We start from the raw sequence: 19,510 nt of genomic DNA, 5'->3' as shown, positions 1-19,510 counted from the left end.
TTTAGGTCACAGAAAATTTTGAATATGTACTGTCTGTGTGTATTCATCTGAGTAACTGCCTAAATGAGGATAAGTCAGAAGAAGCAGAAGGAGGAAAGCTATAAAGAAAACCAGTCATATTATTGAAGTTTTACTGTTTTGACTCCAAGTGAATTAGCATTTGGTTATCATCTAGATGGCTAAACTTGGTACTTATTTTCTACTGAGGTTCAAATTTGTGTTGAAATCCTGAAGAGAGTGGGGAAGCTTTCTGGTCAGTAGTTGGCTCTGCCTTTACTACTAGACTTCTGGCATTTCATTGGAAAAAGTTAATTTTAAAGCTCGTGGAACTCTTACCACTTCCACTTAGTCTATTGAGCTAAACTTTGTGTTGTATGGGGTCATGAGTTGGAGCAGAATACTTAAATTGGAAATCTGTATTCTTCCCCATCCTCCACGGATGTTCGCAGAGCTCAACTCAAAAGCTGTCTAGGCCTGGGTTAATGGCATATGACCATGTAATTGGCAGTTCTTCAACTTTGAAACATTGCTTCTTTCAGTATTAATACTAGACTAGATTGAGATTGTTCAAAAAAAAGGTTATTGGTTCTTGGGACTTCTGTATAGGATATGTGCAGTAGGGTTTTCCTGGTGTGAGCTGAGTCAAAAACTGCATTTTATCCAGGGAAGTGCAAGTGAGATGTCTCTTGCCTTAGAAATTATTTATACTGTCCTGTTTTAAATGCTGATGAACATTCTCTTTTGAGTCTTGCAAATGGTACTTGAGTGGGTTTCAAAGTAAATGTGGAATATATGAAGGTGTAACTTAAGTCTTAAATTTTATCCATTTGGTATAGTATTATCTTTGTCCTTCAGTCAGAACTCGTACAATAAACCATTTTTTTCATGCAGCTGAAAGCTGCTTAGAAGACCTATTACAGCTTATCTATGTGAAACTTGTTCCGGTCTCTGACATCACAAGTTTCCTGTCTCATTTGACTGCCTTCATTGGTGGTGTGCATTTCTTCATTCCTCTTACTTCAGCTGTTACCAAACAGCTCTCAGTCTACCTTTGAACTGGTAGATCTTGCAGCCAGAAAATAACTGGTATGGTTGAGCTTTCCTACTACTGAGTGGAACTGGCTGCATTCCCATTCTGAGCACTTGATTTTTATTTTTTTTTTCTTCTAACTGAAGAGTAAAGATGTAAATAATCATAACTGTATAAAGACTTAATGCCTGGAATCTGGATGTAGATGAGTATATATCCATTTTTAAGATGAGATCTTTGACAGATGCTCTAGTCTTGTGCTTTACTGTGCTAGTTTAATGATTAAGTGAATAATTCAGTAATCTTGCACACTAGAAAGATCTGAACTTGTCTGCAAAACTCAGATGTAAGATGATGTTTTATTCATTTAAAATGACTAAATAATTGTGTACTTGGCAAAACAGTTACACTGGTAGTGATTTGTAACTGCATCAAGTGGTTCTTTTGAAATGCTGGTTTAATATTAGGAGCTGATATGGTAGCTGTAAATTATTATGTGTAAATGCTCCAAAAATAAACAATATTCCACCTACAGGTCTGTATCTGTATCTTGGAATCCTGATAGCTTTCTGTTTTGACTTTCTGCTGACAGGTCACATTTAGGGCAGGCAAAGCATAAGGCACATAGCCCTCCTGAGAGTAGAAAATCTATTTCAAAGACACCCAAAGTGCAGTCTAATACTACTTCTGAGCAGTCCAAGGGACACTTTTCTAAAAGGTAATTGTGCTTCATATTCATATGTTAACCAGTGTTATCTGCACTTGAAAAACTTGTATAATTATTGAGTTACACAGACTTCTAATAAAATGGATATTTAACTAATCTAGGTATTGCTATTGTATTCACTGGATATATTTCAGTGTTTCCAATTCTGGTTTTTTTTTTTTTTTTTTTTTTTTTTTTTGTCTAATTCACCGACTAAGAGCATTCCATTAGTGATGGGGGAGGAAATGATTTCTGCATAACTAGTCCTGGAATACTTGCAAGGTCTTTCTCCCCTTCTTCTGCTTCATGCTAGGGGAAGGTTGCCCAAGGAGTTTAGAGCAATGTCCAATATGAATTAAAATGTGTAGTAATCTAAAGTAGGCTTGTGTTCAGGGTATTGCTTGTCTGCTCTTCGTATGCTTCTGCTATATACACATTGGAACAGTTTTCTGTTGCATAGAGGAGAGTTTTGGCAGTTCTGTATGTGATTCGCTACATCAATTTAAAGATTGATGAGAAACTATCCTTTCTTTAAGAGCCTTTCTTGAACTAGAATCCAGTTATGACTAGTTATGCATTACTGAACACTCCTTGCTCTCTTGTGGAACTTACATTCTCAAACATTCAGTTAATAGCTTCATGGCTTGACTTTTTTTTGTTTGGTTTTAATCAGTTTGACATATATAAAAAAAAAGTTAAATCTATTCAAGTTAAATTTCCTTTTTTAAAAAAAGTGGTGTATTGTGCTTTTATTTTGCAATCTACTTAGATTTTATGCTAGCAAATATGTGCAATATGACTGTTTGCATCCAAGCATGTGGGGGTTTTTGTTTGTTTGTGTCAGTGTAAACTGAACAGTGTTTCTTACATTCAGTATCCTTTATTATTAAGCAATGATGACATCTATCATGCAAAATTCTTACAAACTATGAGGCTTCTTGAGTTCAACTCTAATGCTGTCCCTGCTTACTTCTACAGAGGCTGTAGTTCATCTGCTGTTTTAATACCACAACAAGAAGATCCAGAGAGAGTCAGTACTTCAGAAAAGCAAAAAACGGGGCAAGTGCCTAAGAAAGACAATTCTCGAGGAGTTAAACGCAGTGCTAGTCCAGATTACAGGAGGACCAATTCTCCTAGCTCTGCTAAAAAACCCAAAGCACTTCAACACACTGAAACTTCCTCAGAAACTAACAAGCCACATACTAAATCTAAGAGAAGACACTCAGACCAAGAGCAGCCCAAGTCTACACAATTGCCATCAACAAGCAAGGCTCACACCAGAAAGGGTGGAGCTGCTGGTAGCTCCCGAAGTCAGAAAAGGAAAAGGACAGAGAATCTGTCTTGTATAGAGAGTGGGTCATCAGTTGAACCAACTGGCACTGAAGAAAAGTCAGCAAAAGTCTCCAAGCTGGCTTCAAAATCGGTGACCTCAGCCAAAGCTGGGTGTAGCACCATCACCGATTCTTCTTCTTCAGCTTCCACCTCCTCCTCCTCTTCTGCTGTTGCCTCTGCATCTTCTACTGTTCCTCAGGGTGCCAGAGTGAAACAGGGAAAGGACCAGAGTAAGGCTAGACGTTCCCGTTCTGCATCCAGCCCCAGTCCAAGAAGGAGTAGCAGGGACAAAGAACCAAGTAAAACAGGTGGCTCTTCAAAGTTTGACTGGGCTGCTCGATTCAGCCCAAAAGTCAGTCTCCCTAAAACAAAACTGTCTCTACCAGGCTCTTCCAAGTCGGAGACATCAAAACCTGGACCTTCAGGACTACAGGCTAAGCTAGCAAGTAAGTTGCTCTTTTCTGGAAGAATAAAAACATATGTTTTAAAATCAAGTCTTCTAAATATTTGTTTTTTCAAGCTGCATGTGATCTTCCTAGAAAAATTAACTTTTGTTATGTTCTGCTGAGTTAAGTAAAGCTGTGACTGAAATTATTTACAGCTAAAGCAGATGATTTAAGTTCAGTCAGTGTTCTGTAAATTTAAGTTGCTTCTGTGTCTAAAAAATCGATTTAAAAAATAAAATACATGCAAAATAATTGTGATGGGGGCATATATGTTATAAAACACTCTTTTGTCAGGTTTTTATTCCCCCTCATTTTCTGAAGTGGGAATGATAAATGGTGGAAAACAAATAGATCATGTGTGGTATCTTCGTTGAGACTTACTTCCCTGATTCTTCCTTGTTGTGAGAATCTGATGTTTAAGAACAGTAGTCTTGTAAACCTGGTGTACATAGGAGATATTAGTCACTTTGTCTTCTAATTTGTTCTTACAAAGTATGGCTTCTTTCTGGTGCTGAGTTTGAATAGCAGCTACTGTTCCTGAACATGATCACCGGGAAATGTAGGCTGTTTCTAAGCAGAGCACCTGCTTGCTAGTGTGCAGATATGCTTGTAGCTCCACTGTCTTGAACAATTTTTTTTTAAATGTTTTACTGCCTTTATGTACTGAATGATTTATTTTACTGTGTGCATTCTTAAAACTTGATGTAAGAGGTTGGATTCCTAAGCTTGCTTACTGTTGTTCCTTTACTTGGGCATAATCACAAGTAGCTTGCCTGAACTGGGACACATCTATAGCTAATACTAATGCTGGAAATAGGTGAAATAATGAAAAGCAACTGGCTGTCTTTCTGTATAATCAGCATAGATCAATTACATTTAACAGGCGTGTTTTGGCTAATGTGTGTGACTGGAGTATTGATTCTGGAATGACCTAACAGATGAAGAATGGCATTTGGGAAGGAAAGGAGTTATTTGCTTTACAGCATATTTTTTTTTTCCTACCTTCTCTGTGATTCAAGGCTACCAGGTGATAAATTCCAGAATCAAAACTCTGAATTTGCATGGAGTGGAAGGAGAGGGAAGTGAGCAGAAGTCAGGGACCAATGGGAATGACCAGCAAGTTCTGAGATAGTCAGGCTACAGGCAACAAAGAAAGGCAACAGGAAGGAGAAGGAATTTACCTCCAACAAGTGAACAAGATGATGAAGGCAGAGAGTAATTAATAAGTTACAAAACTTCTTGAAGTTTTGAAGGAGTGAGAAGGGGAAGGGTGGAATAGCACAATATAAAGGGCTATGTGTATATCTTTTGTACCTTGAAAAACAGCATTGAAAATGTGAGCCTAAGCTGTTATTGCAAAGATTGAATTAAGAAATAAACTATGACTTAACTTTCAGGTTGTAGTAGAGCTAAAGGTTTTTTTGCTAGAAGATGCTCAAATATATGTGACAAAACCAAGGTCATGGGGGCTGTAGGTGTGTGTATAAAATGTCACTGCTAAGGGGCACCAAGCATGGTGAGAGATGTTTCTACATGTGATGGAGAGCCAAGTTATTTTCTGTAGATGACATTTCAATTTGAGGGAGGGGAAAAGTACTAACAGGTGATATTAGGAAGTCTAAAATGTCTAATGCCTCTTTACCATAGATTGCAGCAAAGCATACTCCAGTAAATATCTTTGATCACCAAGTATCACTGTAAGAGCACAACCTAGAGCAGAAGTCTTAAACTATATTTTCAAAGAGTCTCAGCCTTTCAAGTAGTGCTCTCTGAAAACCGGTTGAAATGATCTTGGAGTCAATAATTACTGTTAGCTTAGTCTTTTTAAAAAAGAGAAATTGTGTGTGACATACGCTTTCAAACTCTGAAAAATTTGAAGTATTTTAACAAAACACACATTTTACATAATGCTAAGAAGTGTCATGAAAATATGAAGAAAATAAATCACTAGGATAGTGTTTTGAGAAAGAATGGGTAAGTTCAAACTTGTTTTCTGTAGCAGGCCTGTAACCTTAGAGGATAAGGGAGCAGAGGAAAGTGGTGTCTCAATACAAATACTAACACTGTGGGGCTTTCTAAAGCAGGTAGGCAAAGAGTGATCTAGATGAAATTGAGGTGTACATCCTTCTACCTGGAAACAAATCCTTAGAAGTCATAGAAATTCTGAGTAGAAACTAAAAGCTTAAACTTGGTAGGCTTTTACAGGTACATATGTTATGAAACCTGTTTGGAGAAGTCTGAAATAGGCCTTATAGAATTAATGAGATATAAACAAAAAAGCAAACATAACTGCAATAATGTCAGGAAAATTACAGGTGGAAGTGTCTCTAGGAAAATAAGTGGGAGGAGAGGGAGGATTATTCAGGCTGACATGAAATAATAGAATGGTTTGGTTGAAAGGGATCTTAAATTCCAAACCCCCTGCCATAGGCAGGGCCACTTTCCACTACACCAGGTTCTCAAAGCCCCATCTGGTAAATCATGTCTACATAAATGCATGCTGTTCCCTTCTGGAGATGATGCAGTTCAAGGAGTACAAGAATTGTTGGGGATTGTGATCTTTGAATGAGAAATAAAGGCAGCTGATGTAACTTACTCTACTGAAGAGAAGAATGAGGAGAAACATAGTTGCCATCTTTGCAGAAGTTTTTCACATGCTGAAGGATAATGAGGAGACTACACCGAAGTTTTTTGTCCAGTCCTCCTGGATAGCTAAATAGGTGTTAAATCCAGCCCAGGTGATTTTGGAGTGTTAAGCTCTACATAGCAGTCTCCATAACAGAGCAGTGACATCACTGAATAACAACTGAAGAATATGTTGGAATAATAAAACAGGCTACACTAAAGTTCTTCACATCTGTTTGAGTAGTTGAAAATTTCTTCACAGGGAAAAGGGGGAAGAGAGGAAGAAAGCAACTTTCTTATTTTGTTCTTGTGACTTGACTATTTTCACATCCCTTTTGGGCCATATCTATTGGAGGGGCTTTTTAAATGTTGCAAATCGGTTTATGTGACAGATTATGTAACAATATAAAATTAAGCTCAGTTAAGTTTCCATTATTGGGGAAATCTTTGCTGTCTTTGTGTATTGTCTTGGCCCTTAAGTAGGAAGATGCTGGCAACAGTGACTGGGACAGTGCTAAGAGCTGGGGGTAACTTAGAATAGCTGTCCCTGCCTGGGAAGTCTCCACCTAATACTTGGAGATTTGGGTGGTTAGGGAGGTTATTGGTGTATGCACTGAAAAGCCTCATGAACGCAAAGATGGAGTGAGAATGGTATGTAACTCCTGGCTTTGAGGGATTTGGCAGAGGTGGGAGAGAAAAGAGTCAGAAAATAGCTCTGAATTAGTTGATTCGGGATTGTGGGTCAAGTGCTGGCTTGGGTGATGGTAGTTACAGCCTTGGGATTCAGGCAGTAAGATGGGTAGCATGGAGATACTTTAATCGTGGTGACAGGCTGTGTGGGGCTTTAATAAGAACTAGGGGGATATCTGGGTTGGTACTGAGGGAGGACAGGGAGACTGTCTTGCCTTCCCCTGCTACAGTTCTTTTTACCCTGTCTCAACTAGTGAGAAGAGCAGCTCCACACGGGAGCCCATCTGAAGGCTAAAATTCTAGTCCTAACAAGTAAATCACTCCTGATTGCCTTTCTGAACTGCAGATGAAGGGCTTTCTAGGTTATGAACTGTGAAAGTTTGTCTGGCTTTGTTTTGGCTTGGGTAATATATTCACACTTAAGTGATTGCAGTGCAGCTGCATTCAGAACTTTTGCACAACAAAATCTTCCTTAAAAATGCTGACAAGTAAACACACTTAAATGTGAAGTTAATATTTTTTTGGTTTCATGTGTTAGGCTGTGCTATTTCAGGTTTAGCCTGTTTGAATGTATTTTCCTTCTGACTCATAAACATGAGTGCTTGGCATGCAAAATAGGATGATGTCAGGGCATAAGCAATATATGTCTGCCATAAGAAAGCCTGTGTTTCTGCTTTAATTCTGAAGTTCACTTCTGAAGTTTTTGCAGGGGCTGAATCTAAGATGCTTAAACCTGATTTTTATTGAGGGGTTTGGATTTGAGATCATTTAGGTAAACTTGACACCCATGAATCTATGGGCTCTGATGGGATGCATGTACATATGTTGAAGGAGCTGGCAGATGTTACTTCTAAGCCATTCTCCATCATCTTGGAAAGGTCATGGAGAACAGCAGAGATGCCTGAGGAAAGCCAGTGTCACTTCAGAAAGGGCAAGGAAGAGGACCCAGGGAACTGTAGTCTGGTCAGCCTCAACTCCAGCCGTGGAAAGATGATGATAGAGCTCATCCTGCATTGTGAAGTAAAATGAGGTTATCAGTAGTAGTCAACATGGATTCACTGAGGCAAAATAATGCTAAACTAGACTGATAGCCATTCCATCACAGCAGACTGAGTAGATGAAGGGAGAGCAGTGGATGTTGTCTGTCTTGACTTCAGCAAGGCTTTTAACTCTTGTCTCCTGTAGCATCCTTGTAGCTCAGGAAGCTCAGTGGGTGAAGTGAATGACAATGGGCTGGGTTGAGAACTGACTGAATGGCAGAGTTCAGAGGTTGTGATCAGCAACAGTGTCCAGTTGGAGGTGTGTAGCTGGCAATGAGTCAGTATTGGGTTCATTCCTGTTTTACTGGTTCATCAATGACCTGGATAAGAGGACAGAGTGCACCCTCAGCAATTTGATGATAGAAAAGTGAGAGGTGTGGCTGCCATTCAGCTAAACCTGGAGAAGCTGCAGAGTTGGGTGGAGAGGAACCTAAAGTTCAAAGGCAAATGCAGGGTCACACATTGGTGCAGGTTAGGAGCTGACCTGCTGAAAAGCAGCTCTGGGGAGAAGGACCTGGGTGCCCTGGGCATGCCTGCTCGAGAACAGGCAGTGCATGAGCCAGCAGTGAGGTCTTTTGGCTAAGATGGCAAACAAAATTCTGGGATGTGTTAGGAAGACCACTTCTTCAGGATCAATGAACTTGATCTTGCTCCTCTGCTCTGCCTTCATGAGGCCTCACCTGGAGTGCTGTATCCAGTTCTGGTCTCCCCAGTTCACGGAAGACAAGGAACTACTGAAAAGGTCCAGTGGAGAGCTATGAAGGTAATAATGGGACTGGACCATCTCTTGTGAGGAAAGGCTGAGATATCTGTGCCTGTTTAGCCTAGAGAAAAGATGACTTACCAGTGCATACAAATACTTCAGGGGTGGTTGTCAAGAAACTGGGGCCAGGCTCTCTTTTTAGTGGTGCCCAGCACCAGGATGAACAGCAGAGGACAAGCTGAATACAGGAAGTTCCACTGAATAAGAGGAAAAACCTCATTGAGGATGGCAGAGTAGTAGAACAGGCTGCCCAGAGAGACAGTGGAGTCTGCTTTTCTGGAGATCCTCAAAATGTGTCTGGACATGACCAGTGAACTCGCTTGTAGCAGTGGGGTTGGATGATGTCTGAAGGTCGCTTCAGCCCCAACCTTTCTGTGAGTCTGTGACAATTGCTGTATGTATTACAGAAATAGTGCTGAGTAAATGACTTCTGGAAATGAGCATCAGACCAATTCCTCTGAGAGTCCTTGATGTCTGTCTCTGACAGTGTGACTGGTGCTTTCCTCCATCATGCTCCACAGGGCATCTTTAATCTCATTTGCCTGAACGCTGGTTTTGCTCTGTTTACTGGTGAATACTTGCTACTTTCAGCCTCCTACAACTCCTAAAGACACAGGACTTCAGTTTGGAGGCTGTGCTGGCTGTCCCAAATTTTAATGGCAATGTGAATGAAAGGAAGTGAGCTCAGTCTGAAGAGATTAGTGGTCCTGAAGTTATGGTATTGGGAAGACTTGAAGGATTTGCAGAAGTTGCAGATGGTAAGATTGACTTAATGTCGATTAAGAAGACTTCTGAAGGGCGGAGCGGCACTGAACACCAGGAAGGGAACATGCTGTGAGAAGACTTTCTTGACTTTCTCTTTCAGCCTTTAAAATAAACAGGGGGTGGTGGAAGCTCAGTTGTACCCTGGTAGATGCTCAGAGACAGAAAAATAAAGACTTGGGAAAAGAAAAACACAGAAAACATAGAAAGTAGAACATTCTTGAGCAGTAGGAGAAAATGTGCTTGGTGTTTCTGGATGCTCAAGGTGTGATATATTCTGCAGCTCATCCACCAAGCAGTAACTGGGTAACTACATTCTCTACAACCCTCTGAAGTAGTTCAGTTTAAAGAGACGGCTCAGCTAATTTAATGCCACTTGTGGAAAAAGACAACCTGTTTTATTGCATCTTTGCTCTATTGCTTGATGGTGTCTGTGCTCATCTTACCCTTAAGTAAGTTCAGCTCACCAAACTGGCAGAATAATACGACAAGAAATTGTGCCGGGTGTGTATTTTATAGGTCTTGGAATTGATCTGAGGAAAATAAGAGATGGATGGGCCATATTTTTAAACAACAATTAGCTGTTAAGCTGGCTCTGCTGCTCTGTGAAACTCTTGCCCTTAGCAGAAATCCTGTTTTGATACAAGCTAAGTCAACCTTCACTTACAGTGGATATGTGGTGTCTCATCAGTAGCCTCTTACTAAGCTAATATGTTATAGCCTCTTACTAGCTAAGTTACCTAGTTTAGGTTTGACTACTTGCAAATGACTACCCACAGATTTGAAGTAGTAAATGGTGTGCTGACATAAAGGATGAAAATGTCTTTTTTCCCCAGTGAACTCCGCTGTATCAACGTAATTATTTTATTCTTCTAATATAAAAGTCCATTTCACTTAGAATTTCACTACAGTGTTACAGGAACTGAGTAACCTAGTTTTCCATATGTGCTCTATATGAGAAAGTGTATCTCTGAACTCAATGGGGCAAACACATTTTACCTGTGGAGTAGTACAGTGCTATATCTAGTGCCAGTTGAAGAATGCATTTTCTAGTGTAAAATACAACCAGCTCTGAGGGGAATGTCGATGTGTCATTGTACTTCTGAGTACTTGAGAAGTGTAGCTATGGCATGGGATCCTGCTGCAACCATTTCAAATTAGTTTTGTCTTGTATCTCTACCTTACAACATGTTTTCTCCTGTCACATCTGTCCCATTCCCCTCCCCCGCAGTACTGTGTATACTACATGTAAGTAAGATTTGAGTCATTGTGTAGCGGTAACTTCAGCTTACATTGTTGGTTTTGAAGCATATGTAGTAAAAATGCTGCTACTTTCTGAATATTCAAAAGTTACATATGCTCTATATGTACAGACCATGTGGAAATTCAAGTGATTGGCCTGCTTCAGTTCAGTGCTTGGTGGCTTTTAAATACAGAACATTGTTCTTTTCTTAAGGTTGCAAAATTTCTTGAGTTGCTAAGCCAAATGTGTGGTAAATACATGAATATCAGATTAACCTTCATCTTCATAGACCTAACTGCATACAGCATTGTTTCTGGATCAAATATGCTGTGGTGCTTGAAAGGACATGCTATTAGCCAGATCAGTAGTAGTTTTATAGATCACTTTTCCTTTTCTGTTAAATATCCAGTCAGAAGCTGCATGGTTATCATTTCATCCCTCAGTACCACAACTCTACATTCCTGGAATATTTTAGGATTAAGGAAATAGTAGCTAGTTTGATAACTTCTGAACTCAAATGCATTGCATGCTTGTGTGTGTTTAATTTCTGCTTTGTTGCCAGAAGAGGGAGCAGTGATATAACTTTTCAAAATCGTTTACATCTGTTCTAGTAATAATATGACTGAATTCAATGTTGCAATGTTCTCTTCTATTATATTTATTTACTGTGGAGGTGTGTGGATGCGGTCACTGCAATGTCAAACTGGACTGATAAAATTTTTGATTTTTACCCTAAATTATCAGTTTTGTGCTTTGAAAGCTGCCATTGGCTATTTCAAGAATCATCTGAGAATGTTACATTGTATGGGGTTTTTGTGTGTTTAACTTGGTTCTGTGGTGGGATTTTACCATAACAATGGCTTCGTCACCTAGAGCAAATTGTTACCAATTGGATCAGTTTTCAACAGTGAAAATGCTTGTAAATTAAACACTGGAACTCCTTTTCCAAAGCCATGAAGATGTGCTTACTTATTTACATCAAGGATGGCCTTATGACAGTAAGAGGGGCTGAAGGGCTGTAGATGAAATAGGAACACAAATGGGTTATATACATCTATCTATATATGGGATAGATCTCAGCAATGACAGTGCTTGAAGACAGTTATTTTAAAGCCATATTAGTTTGAATAAAATTGACTAAAATTTGAGATTGTGACCACTACTGCCTTCCCTCTTGAAATGTAGTTTCTTTTTTTCTGTTTAAGACTAAAGCATCTTTTAATTGTTGGAATGTAGAAATAATACACTTTTATCCCATTATGTTATACTTGTTTAGCATGAGAAAGATGATTGATAGCTGTAGTATATAGTTTAGTAAAAGGTGCCTACATAAAATCTTGGAGTTGAACATTACTTAAGTCAATGAGTAAAAGTAAATGTCTGAACCTTTTTCTGGTAGTTCAGTGTAAGCTGACTAAAATTGATGTGGACTTACTGTGTTTTCTTATGTAGAAGCTGCTCTTCTACACAGAGGTTTCCTGTACACAAAAGTTTAATTTATTTGTAGAATTGCTGTGTATTTAAAGACTGATGTACTCTAAATTCTTTACGTATTGCATAGGTCTAAGAAAATCTACAAAGAAGCGCAGTGAATCACCACCTGCTGAGCTCCCCAGTTTACGGCGGAGCACACGGCAAAAGACCACGGGCTCCTGTGCTAGCACCAGGTAAAACTTACAGAAAGGAAACTTGATTACTACAGTGAGTTGGTATTCATGTAATTTCCATACATGAAAATTTGCCTTGGCTGTCTCTGACTTGGCTGTTGTAAATATAGCTGTAGCTTTTCAGGTCTGCTGGTTTACTCTGTACATCGGTGTTATGGATAGCACATAGAATTTGTCACCATCAGACTTCCAGTAAGTCCCTCAGCTGTGGAGGTGGAGGAAGAGAAACAGCCAAAGCCAGTATCACAACCTAAGTAATACTGTCCTTAGAAAGGTGTTTAAGAACACAGCCAGTAGTGCTGAACTGCTTACTTAACACAGACAATAGTGCTGGACTACTGTCTGTCATGAATAGTGAAAGAGATAATTGTTTTGAAAAATAAGACTTCATGGTACCATACAGGATTCAGTTTTAATAGGGTGCACTGTTAAGCTGACTCAGCTTGCCAGCAGTTTCATCTGAACTGCATCTAAGTACTTAATGTACTACTTGGTAGTAGAAGTAGGAGGAGAAGTAGTTCTGAATTAGTAATTTTAGACAGCTGGTAGATTAAATGGGAGGGGAGAGTTAATGTATCCTGTGATGCAATAAACTTTTGTAGTTGCATATATTGTGGGGCTAAATGTAGGAGGCCTTAACAAGCTTTATTTTTGTTCTTATGCCTAGACTGTTTAGTACTTCTAGCACATCCTCTTTTCCCTCTTCCACACTATTAAAAAACCACTTCTGAAGTCTTGATTTTGTTGTCAGTGTGTATTTGAATTTGACTGTTTACTTTGAAGTCAAATGTATTTGTAGTGATGGAGGCTGTACTGTTTAAAATTGCAAATCTAAATAGGCTCATCCTTTCAAACTTGTTCTGACTCTGAAAACCAAGCTGAATGTCAGAGTCCTCTTCTTGCTTTCAGTAGTTCAGAACTTCCTCTAAAGACGATTACTCAATCATTGGCTTTCTCAAATTTGTATATGGTTTATAACTAACAGTCACTTTAGGCTTGCTCATTTTTGCTGTTATATTTTAGTACACTGCCTTGTCTTGAAATGTTTCATGTAAGGACCTGTCTGTAATGCCTTAATGTAAACAAATCACTGCCATGGTGCAAGGCAGGGAGTGTACAGAAAAGTTTGATAATTTTATGAAGATTGATTCTTCCACAAATTGCTCGTTTGTGCAATGTTGTGGCAGTGACATACATAAACATGTAGTCTTTAGTAGACTTATACTAATAAATCTCTTATCTTAGTTCACAAGGTCTGAAACTTTGTTTTTTGAACCTTTAGTCGGCGAGGCTCTGGCCTGGGCAAAAGAGGAGCAGCTGAAGCTCGCCGACAGGAGAAGATGGCTGATCCTGACAACAACCAGGATGGAGTTAACTCTTCAGCTGCACGGACAGATGAGCCTCCCCAGGGAGCTGCAGGTAAGAAGGAATTCCATCTGACGAATTTTTGGCATAGTTGCTAGTATAAAATTACTTGCATTTAAAAACAGTCAAATGGATTAAGTTCTGAAGAGAAATTATTTAAGGTGGTAAATAATGCTGGAACAGTTTTTGAGTGAGAGGAATACTTACATTAGTGCATGATTTTTTGTTTTTGCTGTTTGCTGTGTTTGTTATGCTTTTTTGTAGTATCCAGACTATATCCAGTAATCCAGATGTTAGCTTTTAAGCTTCTGCTACTTTTAAGAAAAGTAGCTTCAGCTGATGCTACATAAATATCATCAACTGAAAGGACATCAAGGTGTTCAGAATACAGAAGGCACACATTACCTGTAAAAGCTTTGAAACTACTCATATGTTCTATGAATTTTCTGTTGAATTTGTAAGCATATGTTACTGGAGCAATTTGTGACCAGTTGGATGCTGTTATTTGCACAGTTCTGTTAGATGATAATTTTATCATCTGGTCCTAATTAGCGAGTTCAAAGGAACTATGCAGTGATTATGCTAAATGGTGGAAAATATTAAACATTCTATGCTTAGAGGTGGCTAAATCAGTATAGAAAGCAGTAATGGAAACTAAGTATAGCATAATCCTTAATTAAGAAAAGTACACATTTATTAAGGATGCAGGTAAATATGTCTGAAACTTAATTTTATGGACTTAGCCGTATTTTTTTTATTATCTTGTGTTGGTAAAGCCATTCATTTCAGCTTTTGGAAAATACTAGTCCTCTAAACTGCTCTGTTTTAAATTGGAAGTTTTACAGGAGTTTGCTGGTGGCAGCACTAAATGCAGGGTGTGCTTTTGATGGCAGAGCCTTTTTGGATGTGAGTTTTGTGGCTTTAAAGACACTGTAATTTTTATTAATCTTTTATTGTTCCTTTAGCTTCTAGTTCTGTTGCTGGAGCTGTAGGTATGACAACTTCTGGAGAAAGTGAGTCAGATGATTCTGAGATGGGAAGACTACAAGGTATAAAAGTTTTCACTAATTTACTTTTTTGGTTGTTAGCCTATAAATAATCATACCTACACAAATTTGGTATGACATTCAAGTGGGAAGGCTGTATTTTGTTTCATTGTCTGTGAATGTGTTTTTGCTCACAGTAATTCTGAAGTAGGGATTTACAAGCCTTAATTCACAAAATATGCAAGGATGTCCGGAGTGGGGGTGGGATAGTGTCTTTATTCATTTAAATGGTGTGTAATACCCTACTACTGATGATTTTCTAGGAGGGGGGTGGGGGGGGAGAACTGAGAACTTAGTCCTGTTAAGTGTGTAAGCGCAAATATGAACATACTCTTTGCCAGCATGTTTTAAGTTTAGAGAGTAGGTTAGGCCTACTATATTCTGCCTGCTTTTGGATAACTTTTTTTTTTGGTGCTTGTCATTGATACCCATGTTGCTATAAGCTTTGACCAAAAAAAGTCTGAATGTTCTTAAAATGCTTGCTTTTGTGCTTGGGCTAAAGGAGCCTGGTCTCACAAAACCAGAGAGTATGACAGGTATAAACTCAGTATGCATGTCCTGCAACTGGTCTAATGATTTTGCTGCTACATTGCAGGGGGTCCTGAGATCATGATCACCCTTGCAAATGACAGGTTTTTGTTAATATGGATATTTAATGTGGGAGTGCTGTCAGTATCAGTTCACTTACTTATAGTTCTCAGTAAGTATAGGTATGCATTGGGCTAAATTGGTTTTCACTATTTATTATTTTATTGATCAGCAATAGTCATGGCTGCTACAATAAAAACCAGAATCACCCACTTAGTTTAGCTTAAGTAAGCAGTACTGTAAAGTGTTGAAAATCAATCAAAAAAGAAACCTGCTAATACATACCAGAGTTTTTCCCTCTGCTGCTCATCAGCTGTTGAATAAAGCTGTTGAACCTCTTTTTCAGTGCCATTTTTTTCACAGTAGTAGTGCATGCAGGTCCTGAAAACGAAGATAACCTTAACCTATCCTGTGTAGTTTGAGTTCAGATTTGAAATGACAGCCTGATGTATCTGCTGCTCTGGCTCTAGGTTTAAAACAGTTTAGTAGACAAGAATACACACAGCTGTGCAAACTCAGCAGGTAACTTCAGAAAGGACCTTACTGCTCTGACACAAACAAAAATTAGTTACTTGTTCCTATAAGGTCATCTTTTGGTGTTTTTTCAAAATCAAGGTAGCTGCAATCATCTAATTCTTAACTCTTAAAGTATCAACATTCTAGTAGTCTTAAATGATAACATCACGGAATTTAAGCTTTTTAAAATATACATAGAAGCTTTGACAATGGCTGTTATCCTCTGTTTGCTTTTAGCTCTATTAGAGGCTAGGGGTCTTCCTCCTCACCTGTTTGGCCCTCTTGGTCCTCGGATGTCGCAGCTCTTCCACAGGACAATTGGAAGTGGAGCTAGTAAGCAAAGTTTGTCTAATTTGACTTAATTCTTTCCACTTCCAGACTAGTAGAATTCAGCCAATAGTAAATCTAATATTTGTATTAGCTTCATAGTTTAATATAGTATTGTACATGTTGGAGACTTGTATGTCATGATAGTGCTAGACCACCTGTCAAGAATTTTCATTTGCTTGTCTTCCTTTAAGGAAGAAAAATTTGCCTTAGCTATATTTCTTTGCTTTTCTTTTTTGGGGCATCTCAATGTTCCCTTCTAGGTGGGGAAGGGAGGGTTCTTGCCTTTTTACCCCTTCCTTATATTTTTCTTTTGCATGATGGGCTGCTTAACAAAAGACCTCTCCAACCCCCTTGGGTTTTTTGCTAGCTTTAAACAAATGCTTAAGCTAGTTTTACAACAGTTAGTAGATGTCAGTTCTAAGTTACATTGGTTTTAGTTTCAAAAGTGTCTTAGGTTTCAGACAGAATGGATTTCCTTCAGTCGTGGTGTCAGTGAGAACGTGGGTCCTTAGACTTGTTGCACCAGGTCTGCGCTATGCAGCTGGATGAGATGTGCACCTTCCAGTCCAAGCCTGGCTTCCCAGGAGAGCCAGAGGCAGCCTGTTACACTGCATGCCAAGAAGAGGATGGGGTCTCATGGGTGCTCCATGTGCTGTATTAACTGGGGGATGTTGCAAAGTCCTTTGCTGCACAAAGGTGGGATGGTTTGGGTTCTGGCACCTGCTGTAGGTTGGCAAGATGGCTGTGCTGAGCAGTGTGGCGGACTCCCTGTGCTGACCAGTCTGCACTGGAAAGGCAGCCAACAGTGAGATTTTGTCTCCCTTCCCTATTCCCCCTTTTTATGACAGGGAAAGGAAATGAAACTACAAATACAGAGGAAAACAAACTATCTCTGGTCTTCCACTCTGGCAGAAGTATAGCATAACAGATCCCTTGAACACCTTCTAATACCTTTTTTCCTAATTTTTTTTCTGGATATCTAGGTTCTAAAGCTCAGCAGCTTTTACAAGGTCTCCAAGCCACTGATGAAAGTCAGCAACTACAGGCAGTGATTGAGATGTGCCAGCTGTTGGTTATGGGAAATGAAGAAACATTAGGAGGATTTCCAGTCAAGAGTGTTGTACCAGCTTTGGTAAAGATTTAATCTCAGATTTCTGTTGGAGGATATAATATTTCACTCAATGTTTTGATTATATTAAATAATCACTATTTATATTGTCATCTTTGTGTGTATGTATCTGTCTTGGTTTTGAGAGGATGTTTTGCTAAATTTTGGTAGTCTATTAATTTTTTAATAGCTCAAGAATAGGCAGTGTTTCTTTTGGAATTCTTACTAACATTGAAAATCCTGAGTCAAAAGCTACAGTAGTGATTTGTGCCCTTTTTATGATGATATCTAGATACATTTTTCTAAACAAACAATATCTTTTTTTTAAACAGATAACACTGCTGCAGATGGAGCACAATTTTGACATTGTAAGTAGTTTGTAATATTTAAGGACCTTTTGCAATATTAAAATGTTATTGGAACTTAAAATCAAATATCTGTATATTTAATAGATGAATCATGCATGTCGGGCCTTAACATACATGATGGAAGCACTTCCCAGATCATCTGCTGTAGTGGTAGATGCAATTCCTGTCTTCTTGGAAAAGGTAAAATGAAATGAAAACACTGAAAAAAAACAGCATGAGGGGATTATATAGTTTATTTTAACTTTAGGAAATGCCATTAAGATAGGGGTTTCTTTTCATTACAAGATAAAGTTACAAGATAATACAAATTGCATGAGAAGCTTCTAAAGCCAGGTCTAATCTTTGCTCCCACCCCTACTGAAAAGTGCTCTCTCCTTCACTGAGGTTTTCTTGGATTGGTGTAGCAGACATACAAAATGTGTAAATAAATGAGCTGTTGCCCCTTGGAGTCGCTCCATGGCTGAAGTAGCCTTAAACTGTCAGGCTTGGTCAGAGTTGGCTTCATTAGCATGTGTGTCTTAGTAAAGGCTGTATGTCAGAGTGTTAATCAAGATGATTATTTCTGAAAATCAGTTTAGAAGTTGATATACAAGCTTTTTGTTTTCTTGTAGCTGCAAGTTATCCAGTGCATTGATGTGGCAGAGCAGGCGCTTACAGCCCTGGAGATGTTGTCACGCAGGCACAGTAAAGCTATTCTACAGGCAGTAAGTAAAACCAAAAAAAAGGCAGGTTTGCCTCTGCCAGCTCTACATCTTGGTGATCTTCTGTGAAGATGAAATAAGAAAACAACTTTCTTCAACTTCAGCAGTACTGAGACTGAAAATGTTTGTTTGTTTTGTTGTAGGGTGGGTTGGCAGACTGTTTGCTGTATCTGGAATTCTTCAGTATAAATGCACAAAGGAATGCACTAGCTATTGCTGCCAACTGCTGCCAGAGTATAACACCTGATGAGTTTCACTTTGTAGCAGACTCTTTGCCACTGCTAACACAAAGATTAACCCATCAGGTAAGAAGCTGTTAAAAAAATGGAATATTTTGATTTTGGTCTGAAAACAGTTTAAAGATGTCTCCATATACTTGGTTCTTTGCTGTGCATTATTTGCATTTGCAAGGTGATGATTGACTTCAAGTTTCCATACTGTCAGGTTGTGATATACCAATGTACATATGGACCTTCTCTGGTTCTGTAAGTGTCACATTTTATAAAACAAGACAAATAGAGTGCTTTAACTCAAAGCATGAGTAATGGTTTTATAGTCCTTATAAGAACAAGGACATCAGTAAGGGGAAGTCCAGTAGCATTACTGGTTTTATTTTTTCTTAACAGATGGGTTGCAACATTCTCTCCCACTTTAAATCAGAACACCTTCAGTTTCAATTTTTGTGGGTTTGTGCTTTATGGCATTTCAAAAAGTTCCTCCTTTGTACAATGTTGGAAGTTATGAATCTGAAATCAAGGGGCTCCTAAGGGCTACATATCCTGCAGTGCTGTTGTGTTTATAAATGAGCACTTAGAATAACTGATGCACCAAAAGAGATTTCTGGTGATCAGCTTGGTTGTCAGATCCCTGTTAAAAAGATGAAAAAGGAGAAATATTTTGTTTGTTAACAAATGCAACAAATTGGAAGCTTCCAGGTAACGGTTTTGTGTATTCTTATGCTGTTCTTGCCTACATCATCTTGCTGAAAGACTGCTTGAATCTTTGAGGCAGCTTCTAAGAAGCCAAATGACAGCTTTAGATTGTACTCTAGAAACAGGAAGCACCATTCTCACCAGTAGTAGGGACAAGTACTGATCCTGATCTCTGAAGAGAAGCTACAACCCACCAAAGTAAGATTTCAAGAAATTTTGAAGTGGAAATTTTCTGGAAAAGAATCCTGAGTT

The 19,510-nt window shown here is 38.8% G+C and overlaps 1 protein-coding gene across 8 annotated transcripts in view; it reads left to right on the top strand.

Moving 5' to 3' along the window:
* Nucleotides 1-19,510, top strand: part of TRIP12 (thyroid hormone receptor interactor 12) — an 81,244-nt gene that overhangs the window by 34,357 nt on the left and 27,377 nt on the right. For 5 of the 8 annotated variants that reach the window (XM_077785657.1, XM_021536973.3, XM_021536970.3 and 2 more), the window contains exons 3-13: nt 1,623-1,748; nt 2,715-3,514; nt 12,199-12,304; nt 13,587-13,723; nt 14,635-14,718; nt 16,057-16,152; nt 17,133-17,281; nt 17,590-17,625; nt 17,710-17,805; nt 18,237-18,329; nt 18,470-18,631. In XM_077785657.1, the coding sequence (XP_077641783.1) occupies nt 1,623-1,748; nt 2,715-3,514; nt 12,199-12,304; nt 13,587-13,723; nt 14,635-14,718; nt 16,057-16,152; nt 17,133-17,281; nt 17,590-17,625; nt 17,710-17,805; nt 18,237-18,329; nt 18,470-18,631 (1,885 nt within the window). The remainder of the gene's footprint in view (nt 1-1,622; nt 1,749-2,714; nt 3,515-12,198; nt 12,305-13,586; nt 13,724-14,634; nt 14,719-16,056; nt 16,153-17,132; nt 17,282-17,589; nt 17,626-17,709; nt 17,806-18,236; nt 18,330-18,469; nt 18,632-19,510) is intronic. The other 3 variants (XM_021536976.3, XM_021536975.3, XM_021536974.3) reach the window with 2 other exon arrangements.

This window comes from Lonchura striata, chromosome 10, assembly GCF_046129695.1.
Source record: "Lonchura striata isolate bLonStr1 chromosome 10, bLonStr1.mat, whole genome shotgun sequence".
NCBI lineage: Eukaryota > Metazoa > Chordata > Aves > Passeriformes > Estrildidae > Lonchura > Lonchura striata.
Note: the sequence above shows the minus strand (reverse complement) of the source record. Positions and strands in the feature narration are given on the sequence as shown.